At 38.9% G+C, this 14,525-nt stretch overlaps 1 protein-coding gene across 1 annotated transcript in view; it reads left to right on the plus strand.

The window, feature by feature from the left end:
- Positions 1-12,532, plus strand: part of FH (fumarate hydratase) — a 50,070-nt gene extending 37,538 nt beyond the window's left edge. Inside the window, exons 9-10 of the mRNA XM_060088392.1 lie at positions 9,481-9,634; positions 12,156-12,532. Of these exons, the coding sequence (XP_059944375.1) occupies positions 9,481-9,634; positions 12,156-12,298 (297 nt within the window). The 3' untranslated portion in view covers positions 12,299-12,532. The remainder of the gene's footprint in view (positions 1-9,480; positions 9,635-12,155) is intronic.
- The last annotated feature ends 1,993 nt before the right edge of the window (positions 12,533-14,525 follow it).

Consider the following 14,525-nt stretch of genomic DNA (forward strand, 5'->3'; position numbering starts at 1 on the left):
GTTGAATTTTGTCGAAAGCTTTCTCTGCATCTATTGAGATGATCATATGGTTTTTCTCCTTCAACTTGTTAATATGGTGTATCACATGGATTGATTTGCGTATATTGAAGAATCCTTGCATTCCTGGAATAAACCCCACTTGATCATGGTGTATGATCCTTTTAATGTGCTGTTGGATTCTGTTTGCTAGTATTTTGTTGAGGATTTTTGCATCTATGTTCATCAGTGATATTGGCCTGTAGTTTTCTTTCTTTGTGACATCCTTGCCTGGTTTTGGTATCAAGGTGATGGTGGCCTCGTAGAATGAGTTTGGGAGTGTTCCTTCCTCTGAAATTGTTTGGAAGAGTTTGAGAAGGATGGGTGTTAGCTCTTCTCTAAATGCTTGATAGAATTCGCCTGTGAAGCCATCTGGTCCTGGGCTTTTGTTTGATGGAAGATTTTTAATCACAGTTTCAATTTCAGTGCTTGTGATTGGTCTATTCATATTTTCTATTTCTTCCTGAGTCAGTCTTGGCAGGTTGTGCATTTCTAAGAATTTGTCCATTTCTTCCAGGTTGTCCATTTTATTGGCATAGAGTTGCTTATACTAATCTCTCATGATCTTTTGTATTTCTGCAGTGTCAGTTGTTACTTCTCCTTTTTCATTTCTAATTCTATTGATTTGAGTCTTCTCCCTTCTTTTCTTGATGAGTCTGGCTAATGGTTTGTCAATTTTGTTTATCTTCTCAAAGAACCAGCTTTTAGTTTGGTTGATCTTTGCTATTGTTTCCTTTATTTCTTTTTCATTTATTTCTGATCTGATCTTTATGATTTCTTTCCTTCTGCTAGCTTTGGGGTTTTTTTGTTCTTCTTTCTCTAATTGCTTTAGGTGCAGGGTCAGGTTGTTTACTCGAAATTTTTCCTGTTTCTTAAGGTGGGATTGTATTGCTATAAACTTCCCCCTTAGAACTGCTTTTGCTGCGTCCCATAGGTTTTGGGTCGTCGTGTCTCCATTGTCATTTGTTTCTAGGTATTTTTTAATTTCCTCTTTGATTTCTTCAGTGATCACTTCGTTATTGAGTAGTGTATTGTTTAGCCTCCAAGTGTTTGTATTTTTTACAGATCTTTTCCTGTAATTGATGTCTAGTCTCATAGCATTGTGGTCGGAAAAGATACTTGATACAATTTCAATTTTCTTAAATTTACCAAGGCTTGATTTGTGACCCAAGATATGATCTATCCTGGAGAATGTTCCATGAGCACTTGAGAAAAATGTGTATTCTGTTGTTTTTGGATGGAATGTCCTATAAATATCAACTAAGTCCATCTTGTTTAATGTATCATTTAAAGCTTGTGTTTCCTTATTTATTTTCATTTCGGATGATCTGTCCATTGGTGAAAGTGGGGTGTTAAAGTCCCCTACTATGATTGTGTTACTGTCGATTTCCCCTTTTATGGCTGTTAGTATTTGCCTTATGTATTGAGGTGCTCCTATGTTGGGTGCATAAATATTTACAATTGTTATATCTTCTTCTTGGATCGATCCCTTTATCATTATGTAGTGTCCTTCTTTGTCTCTTCTAATAGTCTTTATTTTAAAGTCTATTTTGTCTGATATAAGAATTGCTACTCCAGCTTTCTTTGGATTTCCATTTGCATGGAATATCTTTTTCCATCCCCTTACTTTCAATCTGTATGTGTCTCTAGGTCTGAAGTGGGTCTCTTGTAGACAGCATATATATGGGTCTTGTTTTTGTATCCATTCAGCCACTCTGTGTCTTTTGGTGGGAGCATTTAGTCCATTTACATTTAAAGTAATTATTGATATGTATGTTCCTATTCCCATTTCCTTAATTGCTTTGGGTTCGTTATTGTAGGTATATTCCTTCTGTTGTGTTTCTTGCCTAGAGAAGTTCCTTTAGCATTTGTTGTAAAGCTGGTTTGGTGGTGTTGAACTCTCTCAGCTTTTGCTTGTCTGTAAACGTTTTAATTTCTCCATCAAATCTGAATGAGATCCTTGCTGGGTAGAGTAATCTTGGTTGCAGGTTTCTCTCCTTCATCACTTTAACTATGTCCTGCCACTCCCTTCTGGCTTGTAGAGTTTCTGCTGAGAGATCAGCTGTTATCCTGATGGGGATTCCCTTGTGTGTTATTTGTTGTTTTTCCCTTGCTGCTTTTAATATGATTTCTTTGTGTTTAATTTTTGACAATTTGATTAATATGTGTCTTGGTGTATTTCTCCTTGGATTTATTCTGTATGGGACTCTCTGTGCCTCCTGGACTTGATTAACTATTTCCTTTCCCATATTGGGGAAGTTTTCAACTATAATCTCTTCAAATATTTTCTCAGTCCCTTTCTTTTTCTCTTCTTCTTCTGGAACCCCTATAATTCGAATGTTGGTGCGTTTAATGTTGTCCCAGAGGTCTCTGAGACTGTCCTCTGTTCTTTTCATTCTTTTTTCTTTATTTTGCTCTGCATCAGTTATTTCCACTATTTTATCTTCCACCTCACTTATCTGTTCTTCTGCCTCAGTTATTCTGCTATTGATCCCATCTAGAGTATTTTTCATTTCATTTATTGTGTTTTTAATTGATGTTTGATTCATCTTTAGTTCTTCTAGGTCCTTGTTAACTGTTTCTTGCATTTTGTCTATTCTAGTTCCAAGATTTTGGATCTTGGAAATAGAATCTTGGATCAGCTTTACTATCATTATTCTGAATTCTTTTTCAGGTAGACTGCCTATATTACCTCTTCATTTGTTGGGTCTGGTAGGTTTTTATCTTGCTCCTTCACCTGCTGTGTGTTTTACTGTCTTCTCATTTTGCTTATGTTACTGTGTTTGGGGTCTCCTTTTTGCAGGCTGCAGATTCGTAGTTCCCGTTGTTTTTGGTGTCTGACCCCAGTGGCTAAGGTTGTTTCAGTAGGTTGTGTAGGCTTCCTGGTGGGGGGGACTAATGCCTGTGTTCTGGTGGTTGAGGCTCGATCTTGTCTTTCTGGTGGACAGGTCCACGTCTGGTGGTGTGTTTTGGGGTGCCTATGGCCTTATTATGTTTTTAGGTAGCCTCTCTGCTAATAGGTGTGGTTGTGTTCCTGCCTTGCTAGTTGCTTGGCATAGGGTGACCAGCACTGTAGCTTGCTGGTCGTTGACTGAAGCTAGGTGCTGGTGTTGGGATGGAGATCTCTGGGAGATTTTCGCTGCTTGATATTATGTGGAGCTGGGAGGTCTCTTGTGGACCCGTGTCCTGAAATTGGCTCTCCCATTTCAGAGGCACAGCACTGGCTCCTGGCTGCAGCACCAAGAGCCTTTCATCCACCCGGCTCAGAATAACAGGGAGAAAAAGCAGAAAGAAAGAATTAGTAGAAGAAAGAAAGAGAGAGGGAAAGAAAGGAAGAAGGGAAGAAAGGAAGAAAGGAGGGAGGGAGTGAGGAAGGATGGAAAGAAAGAAGGAAAGAAAGGAGGGAGGGAGGGAGGAATGAAAGCAAAAGGAAGAGTGAATGGAAGAAGGGAGGGAGGGAGGGAGGAAGGAAAGAAAGAAAGAAAGACAGGAGGGAGGGAGGAAGGAAAGAAAAAGAAAGTGGAAAGAAGAAGGGTGGGGGGGAGGGAGGATAGAAAAAGAAAGAAGGAAAGGAAGAGCGGAGGGAGGGAGGAAGGGAAGGTAGGAAAAAAAGAAAGAGCAGGTAAAGTAAAATAGAATAAAGTATGAAATATAGTAGCATTATTAAAATTAGAAAGTAATTATTGAAAAAAAAAAAACGGACCGATAGAACCCTGGGACATATGGTGGAAGCAAAGCTATACAGAGAGAATCTTACACAGAAGATTACACATACACAGTCACAAAAAGAGAGCAGGGGGAAAAATCAAAAATCTTGCTCTCCAAGTCCACCTCCTCAATTTGGGATAATTCGTTGTAAAAAGAGGAAAAGGGCGAGAAGTCTGAAATCTTGCTCTTTAAGTCCACCTCCTTAATTTGGAATAATTCGTTGTAAAAAGAGGAAAAGGGGGGAAAGTCTTAAATCTTGTCCTCAAAGTCCACTTCCTCAATGTGAGATGATTCGCTGTCCATTCATGCACTCCACAGACGCAGGGCACATCAAATGGACCGTGGAGCTTTAATCCGCTGCCTCCGAGGCTGCACAAAGAGATTTCCCTGACTCTGCTCTCACAGCTCCCGGGTCTCAGCCTTGGACCTGGCCCCGCCTCTGTGCGTAGGTCGCCAGAGGGCGTCCGTTCTTCGCTCAGACAGGACGAGTTTAAAGGAGCCGCTGATTCGGGGGCTCTGGCTCACTCAGGCAGAGGGGAGGGAGGGGCGCGCAGTGTGGGGCGGGCCTGCGGCGGCAGAGGCTGGCGTGACGTTGCAGCAGCCCGAGGCGCTCCGTGCGCTTTCCCGGGAAAGCCGTCCCCGGGTCTCGGGACCCCGGCAGTGGCGGGGTGCCCAGGCCCCCCGGAAGGCGGGGCGGACAGTGACCCGCGCTCGCACACAGGCCCCGCGGCGGCGGCGGCGGCGGCGGCCCACTCCCGTCTCCGAGGTCCGCGCCTTACCCGCAGCTCGCGCCTGTCTCCGGCGCTTCCCTAAGCAGCCCTCTTAATGCCCTCTCCTCGCACACCAGGAAACAAAAGGGAAAAAAGTCTCTTGACTCCTCAGCAGCTCCAGACCCTTTCCCCGGACTCCCTCCGGGCTAGCCGTGGTGCACTAACCCCTTCAGGCTCTCTTCCTGCCGCCAGCCCCAGTCCTCTCCCTGCGCTCCGACTGAAAGCCAATACCCAAGCCTCAGCTCCCAGCCCCGCCCGCCACGGCGGGCCGAGCAGACAAGCCTCTCGGGCTGGTGTGTGCCTGAGGGCACCGATCCTCTGTGCCGGAATCTCTCCGCTTTGCCCTCCACACCCCTGTTGCTGTGCTCTCCTCCGCTACCCCTAGGTCGGTTTATTCCTACGTATTTTACTCTTTTTGTTGCAATGGTAAATGGGAGTGTTTCCTTAATTTCTGTTTCAGATTTTTCATCATTAGTGTATAGGAATGCAAGAGATTTCCATGCATTAATTTTGTATCCTGCAACTTTACCAAATTCATCGATTAGCTCTAGTAGTTTCCTGGTGGCATCTTTAGGATTCTCTATGTGTAGTATCATGTGAACTTCAAACAGTGACAGTTTTACTTCTTCTTTTCCAATTTGTATTACTTTTATTTCTTTTTCTTCTCTGATTGCTGTGGCTAGGACTTCCAAAACTGTGTTGAATAATAGTGGCGAGAGTGGACATCCTTGTCTTGCTCCTGATCTTAGAGGAAATGCTTTCAGTTTTTTACCATTGAGAATGATGTTTGCTGTGGGTTTGTCATATATGGCCTTTATTATGTTAAGGTAGGTTCCCTCTATGCCCACATTGTGTAGAGTTTTTATCATAAATGGGTGTTGAATTTTGTCAAAAGCTTTTTCTGCATCTATTGAGATGATCATATGGTTTTTATCCTTCAATTTGTTAATATGGTGTATCACATTGATTGATTTGCATTTATTGAAGAATCCTTGCATCCCTGGGATAAATCCCACTTGATCATGGTGTATGATCCTTTTAATGTGTTGTTGGATTCTGTTTGCTTGTATTTTGTTGAGGATTTTTGCATCTATATTCATCAGTGATATTGGTCTGTAATTTTCTTATTTTGTAGTATCTTTGTCTGGTTCTGGTATCAGGGTGATGGTGGCCTCATAGAATGAGTTTGGGAGTTTTCCTTCCTCTACAATTTTTTGGAAGAGTTTGAGAAAGATGGGTGTTAGCTCTTCTCTGAATGTTTAATAGAATTCACCTGTGAAGCCATGTGGTCCTGGACTTTTGTTTGTTGGAAGATTTTTAATCACAGTTTCAATTTCATTACTTCTGATTGGTCTGTTCATATTTTCTATTTCTTCCTGGTTCAGTCTTGGAAGGTTATACCTTTCTAACGGTTTGTCCGTTTCTTCCAGGTTGTCCATTATATTGGCATATAGTTGTTTGTAGTAATCTCTTATAATCCTTTGTATTTCTGCAGTATCAGTTGTGATTTCTCCTTTTTCATTTCTGATTTTATTGATTTGAGTCCTCTCCCTCTTGATGAGTCTTGCTAATGGTTTATCAATTTCGTTTATCTTCTCAAAGAAGCAGCTTTTAGTTTTATTGATCCTTGCTATTATTTTCTTTGTTTCTATTTCATTTATTTCTGATCTGATCTTTCTGATTTCTTCCTTCTGCTAATTTTGGGTTTGATTGTTCTTTCTCTAGTTCCTTTAAGTGTAACATTAGATTGTTTGAGATTTTTCTTGTTTCTTGAGGTAGGCTTGTATAGCTATAAACTTCCCTCTTAGAACTGCTTTTGCTGCATCCCATACATTTTGGATCGTCATGTTTTCATTGTCATTTGTCTCTAGGTATTTTTTTATTTCCTCTTTGATTTCTTCAGTGATCTCTTGGTTATTTAGTAACGTATTGTTTAGCCTCCATGTGTTTGTGCTTTTTATGTTTTTTTCCCTGTAATTGATTTCTAATCTCATAGCATTGGAGCCAGGAAAGATGCTTGATATGATTTCAATTTTCTTACCTTTACTGAGGCTGGATTTGTGACCCAAGATGTGATCTATCCTGGAGAATGTTCTGTGCACACTTGAGAAGAAATTGTAATCTGCTGTTTTTGGATGGAATGTCCTATAAATTTGAATTAAATCTATCTGGTCTATTGTGTCATTTAAAGGTTCTGTTTCCTTATTAATTTTCTGTTTGGATGATCTGTCCGTTGGTGTAAGTGAGGTGTTAAAGTCCTCCACTATTATTGTGTTACTGTTGATTTCCTCTTTTATAGCTGTTAGCATTTGCCTTATGTATTGAGGTGCTCCTACGTTGGGTGCATACATATTTATAATTGTTATATCTTCTTGGATTGATCCCTTTATTATTATGTAGGGTCCTTCCTTGTCTCTTGTAACATTCTTTATTTTAAAGTCTATTTTATCTGATATGAGTATTGCTACTCCAGCTTTCTTTTGATTTCCATTTGCATGGAATATCTTTTTCCATCCCCTCACTTCCAGTCTGAATGTGTCCCTAGGTCTGAAGTGGGTCTCTTGTAGACAGCATATATATGGGTCTTGTTTTTTGTATCCATTCACCAAGCCTGTGTCTTTTGGTTGGAGCATTTAATCCATTCATGTTTAAGGTAATTATCGATATGTATGTTCCTATGACCATTTTCTTAATTGTTTTGGGTTTGTTTTGTAGGTCCTTTTCTTCTCTTGTGTTTCCCACTTAGAGAAGTTCCTTTAGCATTTGTTGTAGAGCTGGCTTGGTGGTGCTGAATTCTCAGCTTTTGCTTGTCTGTAAAGCTTTTGATTTCTCTATTGAATCTGAATGAGATCCTTTCTGGGTAGAGTAATTTTGGTTGTAGGCTTTTCCCTTTCATCACTTTAAGTATATCATGAAACTCCCTTCTGACTTGTAGAGTTTTTGCTGAGAAATCAGCTGTTAACTTTATGGGAGTTCCCTTTTATGTTACTTGTCATTTTTCCCTTGTTGCTCTCAATAATTTTTCTTGGTCTTTAATTTTTGCCAGTTTGATTACTATGTGTCTCAGCGTGTTTCTCCTTGGGTTTATCCCGTATGGGACTCTCTGCACTTCCTGGACTTGGGTGGCTATTTCCTTTCCCATGTTAGGGAAGCTTTCGACTATAATCTCTTCAAATATTTTCTCTGGTCCTTTCTCTCTTCTCCTTCTGGGACTTCAATAATGCGAATATTGTTGCGTTTAATGTTTTCCCAGAGGTCTCTTAGTCTGTCTTCATTTATTTTCATTCTTTTTTCTTTATTCTGTTCTGCAGCAATGAATTCCACCATTCTGTCTTCCAGGTCACTTATCCATTCTTCTCCCTCAATTATTCTGCTATTGATTCCTTCTAGTATACTTTTCATTTCAGTTATTGTGTTGTTCATCTCTGTTTGTTTGTTCTTTAACTTTTCTAGATCCTTGTTAAACATTTCTTTCATCTTCTCGATCTTTGCCTCCATTCTTTTTCCAAGTTCCTGGATCATCTTCACTAACATTATTCTGAATTCTTTTTCTGGAAAGTTGTGCATCTCCACTTCATTTAGTTGTTTTTCTGGGGTTTTATCTTGTTCCTTCATCTGGTACATAGCCCTCTGCCTTTTCATCTTGTCTATCTTTCTGTGAATGTGGTATTTGTTCCACAGGCTGCAGGATTGTAGTTCTTCTTGCTTATGTTGTTTGCCCTCTGTTGGATGAGGGTAACTAAGAGGCTTGTGCAAGTTTCCTGATGGGAGGGACTGGTGGTGGATAGAGCTGGCTGTTGCTTTGGTGGGGAGAGCTCAGTAAAACTTTATTCCACTTGCCTGCTGATGGTTGGGGCTGGGTTCCCTCCTTGTTGGTTGTTTGGCCTGAGGTGACCCAACACTTGAGCCTACCCAGGCTCTTTGGTGGGGCTAATGTTAGACTTTGGGAGGGCTCACTCCAAGGAGTACTTCCCAGACTTTCTGCTGCCAGTGTCCTTGTCCTCACGGTGACACACAGCCACCCCCCGCCTCTCAAGGGGTCCCTCCAGCACTAGCAGGTAGGTCTGGTTCAGTCTCCTATGGGGTCACTGCTCCTTCCCCTGGGTCCCGATGAGCACACTACTTTGTGTGTGCTCTCCAAGAGTAGAGTCTCTGTTTCTGCCGGTCCTGTTGAAGTCCTGCAATCAAATCCCACTAGCCTTCAAAGTCTGATTCTCTAGGAATTCCTTCTCCTGTTGCCAGACCCCAAGATTGGGAAGCCTGATGTGGGGCTCAGAACCTTCACTTCAGTGGGTGGACTTCTGTGGTGTAAGTGTTCTCTGGTTTGCGAGTCACCCACTCAGCAGTTATGGGATTTGATTTTATTGTGATTGCACCCCTCCTCCTGTCTCACTGTGGCTTCTCCTTTGTCTTTGGATGTGGGGTATCTTTTTTGGTGAGTTCCAGTGTCTTCCTGTCAATGACTATTCAGCAGTTAGTTGTGATTCTGGTGTTCTTGCAAGAGGGATTGAGAGCACGTCCTTCTACTCCACCATCTTGAACCAATCTCCTCACGCTGAACTTTCTAACCTCTGCATCTTTGTTACTCTTCCTTCTACATAGAAGATTATTTTTCCATCTCTGGCTATTTAAGTGCTTTCCATCAAATAAAACTTTATCAACTCTTACAACTGGAATTTATTTCTCTCTCTATGCTCTTTAACATTTCATACCTGTATTTTATAACACCACAGACTATCTTGTGTTTTATTTATTTGTATTTATGCCTTTTTACCTCTTAAAAGGGCACTTCGGTTCCCTCAGATGTTTATAATTTCTTTCATATTTGTTTTCTTGGGTATGATGCCTTACAGGTTGTAGGAGTGCTATATGTTAATTATATTACATACTCATTTATGAATTGCAAATAATGTGTTATTGGACAAAGAAACAAGTTAGGCTTAATAAGTTTGTCTCTCTCTCCTAGATTAAAAATGTATTACACTCAGCCAGACTGTTGGGGGATGCATCAGTTTCCTTCACAGAACACTGTGTGGTGGGAATCCAGGCCAACACAGAAAGGATCAACAAGCTAATGAATGAGTCTCTAATGTTGGTGACAGCTCTTAATCCTCATATAGGTATGTGTTTAAAGAATAATAGTGTCATTTTGAATACAATTAAAAGCTGAAAAATTTTTAAGAGACTACTGGATCAATGTTTGTGAACAACAGATGTCTTTTGGACAATCTCTTAAGACATTTCAAATTGTGTTGAAAGATGCTATATATATTTATAACCTTTATGGTATCATATTTCTTTCAAAATCTTGATTGATTATGCTTCATTTTATTTGAAATGTGCTAAGTTCAGAAGCAGAACTTTAAACTTATTTTAATCTTAATGGAATTCAGATACTGTGGGACACTAAATTCAGATACTAAGTGTCCTCTCAGTTTTTAATGTCACTAGGTGGCACTGGCTGATTAACAACACTGAATGAGTTCATTTTTCTACCTTCTCTAGATGCTATACTATACTTTGTTTTTGTTGTTTTATTCAACTCAGAAATGGATTAAATTAAAAGAAAAAGGGTTACGTATGCATTGCTTATAGGGAAAGGGGGGAAATACAAATACTTTGTCTAAAACCATGGCTTTTGTGTTGCAAGCCTTTTCCAGATTTATAAATATTTCATTATGTAGATTCAAAAATGTTAGCTTGGATTGTAGATTGACTAGCGATCCCCATTAAATACACTGTTTTAAGTCATGGATTTTGAGGCGTTCATTGCATTGTTATAATGTGTTAAAAGCCTTTTCCCACCTTCTCCTTACTGCTGAGCTGAGGTTATTAACATATTCTTTGATTTTCTACATTAGAACAAGTTATGATGCAGTCATTTGGTGTGATATGATTACTGTTTTAAAACAGTCTTACTTCAATAATCCTGAACTTTCAAGGCTGATTTTATATTCTTGGCTTCATGTCAAGCTGTAATTTCAGTCTTATAAAGTTAGATCTCATAACTGCTTCAGGTAGCTTGAGCCCAATATGCTATCTGCTCTTTGAAATAGTATTAAGATTGACAGTAATACTGGGTTCTTTTGAAATAATTGTACATCAGCATTCAACTGGAGAGATATACAGAGGAACCCAAAGGCTCATGTGAGAAATATTTCATCACATATATACTTCAGAATTTGTTACAAAAACATTTAGAGATACTCCTAAAGCAGAATGATTGATGTCTTTCTTAGAGTCAATTTAATGTGAGGTAAAGGCCGTACAAGGATAAGTGGGCAAACCACACCTTACTGGTTGACAGAGCATGAGCCTTACAGCTCCACATCATGGGTTCTGTTTGTGCTCATGTGTAACAGGCTGATTGGTAATCATGTTTTGTGGGGCTTGAAGAAGAGAACTGAAAGGGTTAGCATAACGCATAGACTTTAATGTCATTATTAACATAAAAGTACAGAATATCTAATATTAACCCCAAAGGTTTGACATGAGAATTCTTTCTCTCAAAGTTAGTCTGACCAGTAAATGCCCTTTTCAACATGCTTAACATTCACAAATTAATTTCATTATTAACTATGTCCATAATATGTTTATAGGTAGATTAATTGCATACTACACATAACATCTTGTAGGTGGTTGATAATTGCACATGACACATAACATGTTGCTTGGTCAATAATCATATTGCCTCAGCAGGCTTCTTTCTTCTCTCTGGTCATAGTCCTCTAATCCTGGGTTGTTTTTGTTTTTCTGTTTTTTTCTCTTTCACTGGTTTCATTTTTGTTTTTTCCCTTCTTTCTGGTTTTTGCCTTCTTTTTTTGTTGTTGTTACATTAAATCGAGATAACTTGCAGAATTACCCTGCCCCTATCTTTATTAATTTTAAAAGCAAGTAACTTTGAAGTAAACAGTAGACCTGTGATCTCTTGCACAAGTATATATTTATACTAAAACTTCCCAACTTGTACCCTTTTAATGTCTGGAAAGAGGCCAGGGCATGGAGTGCTGAACCAGAGAGAGATGTTAGAAGCAGCCCTGAAGGCTCATGTCTCAGAGCCCTGCCAGCTCTTCCCTCATTGTGAGAGGACTCTCCTCTCTTTTCCCTCTTAGAGCCCTTTACCATAGTTCCTGGTTGTGCAGTCCTGTATTTTCTGTAGTGCTGCAGCATTGAGCTTGTTAATGCTTTGTTAGAAAGATAATTTTTCTGGTTAAGCATGCTATTGAAACAGCACATTTTTACTAGTCAGATGTATACTTTTATCTCTTGGTGCCATGTATGTGTGTGTGTGTGTGGTTGTGTGTGCATGTTTGTGTATATGTATACATATATATCAAGAGAGAGAGATGCGTCTATGTGTATATATTTTCCCCCTTATGAAAATATCTGGGTTAGTAGGCAATTTTAATTTAGGGACAAATCTTGTAGAAAGGGAAGTATGTATTCCTTCAGAAAAGTAAAGGTTTTAGTCCATATAAGAAATGACAACTATCAAGGTAATCCACTGCTAAATATTTTTAAGATTAAAAAATGTTTACATAAGACATCAGTAGCATTAAGTAAATAATAACGATTACCTTTTGCTTTAGAAAACCAAGTTTCACTATTAACTCCTACATCGCCTTTTAATTTTTTCTTTAGGATATGACAAAGCAGCCAAGATTGCTAAGACCGCACACAAAAATGGATCGACCTTAAAGGCAACTGCTATTGAACTTGGCTATCTCACAGCAGAGCAGTTTGATGAGTGGGTAAAACCTAAGGACATGCTGGGTCCAAAGTGATTTAAATAAATTCATAATAAAAATGATTGTCATATAAAATAAAAAGTGAAACAGACTCCTTATATTTCTTAAACAAAAATGGATAAATGTGAAAGGAAACTGCTATTGAACTTGACTGTCTCTAGCAGAGCAGTTTGGTCAGTGTATAAAACGCCAGGACATGCTAGGTCCAAAATGAATTTTAAAAGTGTAAAATAAAATAATTAAATTGTATAAAATCAAAAGGAAAACAGACTTATTTTTCTTTTATGTTAATTGACTTGTATTATATAGTTGAATCTGTGATTTTTGTGTATGGGTGTTTACCATTTCAAATGTTTTATAAGAGCCATATCAGCTTTTAAAGAGTTGTAATTTTGGGGGGTGGTTTTTGTTTTTAAAAAATCCCCCTATAGTAAAAAAGTACTTGTTAGCTCATTCCCAAGTTAGGTCTTCAGACATCTTTTATTTTCCTGTGATTTGGGAGCATAAGCTGACCAAGCATTTGCCCTCCTAAGTGGGGTTTTGAGTGTTTGTATGTGTGTACGTGTCATGCACACATGCATGCATATATATGGAATATATATATGTACGCATATATAAGGAAATAGGATAGATTAACAAAATTAAGACATATATATCCTATGTGCTGATTACAGAGACACACACACTTCCTGACCTTATTTAAATTATCCTAGGAAGACTGGAAAGACTGAGTTAAGAATTATAGGACATGGATTAAAAAGGATAAGGGGGGCAAGCCGGAAGCTTGGAAAGAAAGAGAGGGTGTCATGGGAGTGAGTCTTGCCCATCATCTCTCTGTGCACCAGTGCCAGGATTTTTCAGCAGGAGTTCATTTGAAACAACCTCAGGGAATTAGCAGTTCTAGGGAGATCCAGGTTAAGTTGATTTAAACCTGGAACTGAAGGCTTTGTTTAAAATAGACCCAACCTCAATTATGTAGGGAGTTGGAACAATTTGGTTTGTTCTTTTTTCCCCTCCCACATGTATAATAAATAACAGGATTATGAAGAGAGTGATTCCCACTAGCTAAAGCATCTCATCTGTAAGTAGTGCTCTATCAAGTATGTTTAAAAAAAAAAAAAGAATACTTACTCCTGATATTTATTCTTGGAAAATTAGGCTCATTAACACCAACTCCGCTGTGGTATTTAGAAAATAGCATATATAACATTTAAAAAAATAATTAAAATTCTAATATAATGTTCTATGTCAATTGTACCTCAATTTTTAAAAGTTGTAGAAGTATTGTGATGAAAAATGAAATTATATTCTTACAACTAATCTCTTAAGCCTGAGTGGGTATTCTTTTTTTATTGTACAAGGGATTTCAAACCTTTTAATGGAGCCCATAGGATCTACTTTTAGCCCATGCCGTATTGTTTTTGGCAGTGTTTTTCACATGGTGATGATGTGATGCGTGTGCAGTTTGATTTACTGTAGCCCATTTTGTTTAAAAAAATTTTTTTTATTGGAAAAAGTCATAAAACAAAATCAGATTGTGCCTGGAACTCAACAACCAAACTGGCAACTGTTCTATAGTTGTGGAATTGAATGATGTTTTTGCCTTAGCAGGCATCCTTAATCTAAACAAGCTGTCATTGGAGGGCTCAACTAGAAACATAACCACTTACGTAATAAAGATAATAGCAGATCAGGTTTGTAGCCTCAAACAGTCTTTGCACAGCTCTCTGCTATATCCTAGCATATTATGAGCCATCATTGAATCCTTTGAGCTGACAATCATCTTTGTGTGATGTTCGTGAAGTAAAACACTGGGCTTTATGGTGAAATCCTACATAAGGGTTTTAGGATTCCCTGTGAGAGGGTTGTACTGAAAATCAACTTCAGTTTTTGTACACTGAGGACACTGTTGTCTCATGGGACATTTGGCAATGTCCAGAGACAGTTTTGGTAGCACTGAGGAAGGAGTGCTACTGGCATCTAGTGGGTGAAAGAGATGTTACTGAACATCCTGTAATGCACAGGACAACCCCCAACAACAAAGGATTGTCCACCCCCACATATCAATAGTGGTGAGACAGAAACTTAAACCCCAAAGCTATTATCTCTGGAAATGCTCACTGTTTAGTTAGGCTTCACTGCTTGCTTGTGTGTATTTATATCCTGGCATGGCAGAGACTTTATTAATTGAAACCATGAGGTATCTTAGATGTGAGCATGAACAGAAAAGTGTTAATGAAATATTAAGTGATCCCAGTGCTCA

This window comes from Mesoplodon densirostris, chromosome 2, assembly GCF_025265405.1.
Source record: "Mesoplodon densirostris isolate mMesDen1 chromosome 2, mMesDen1 primary haplotype, whole genome shotgun sequence".
Lineage (NCBI taxonomy): Eukaryota > Metazoa > Chordata > Mammalia > Artiodactyla > Ziphiidae > Mesoplodon > Mesoplodon densirostris.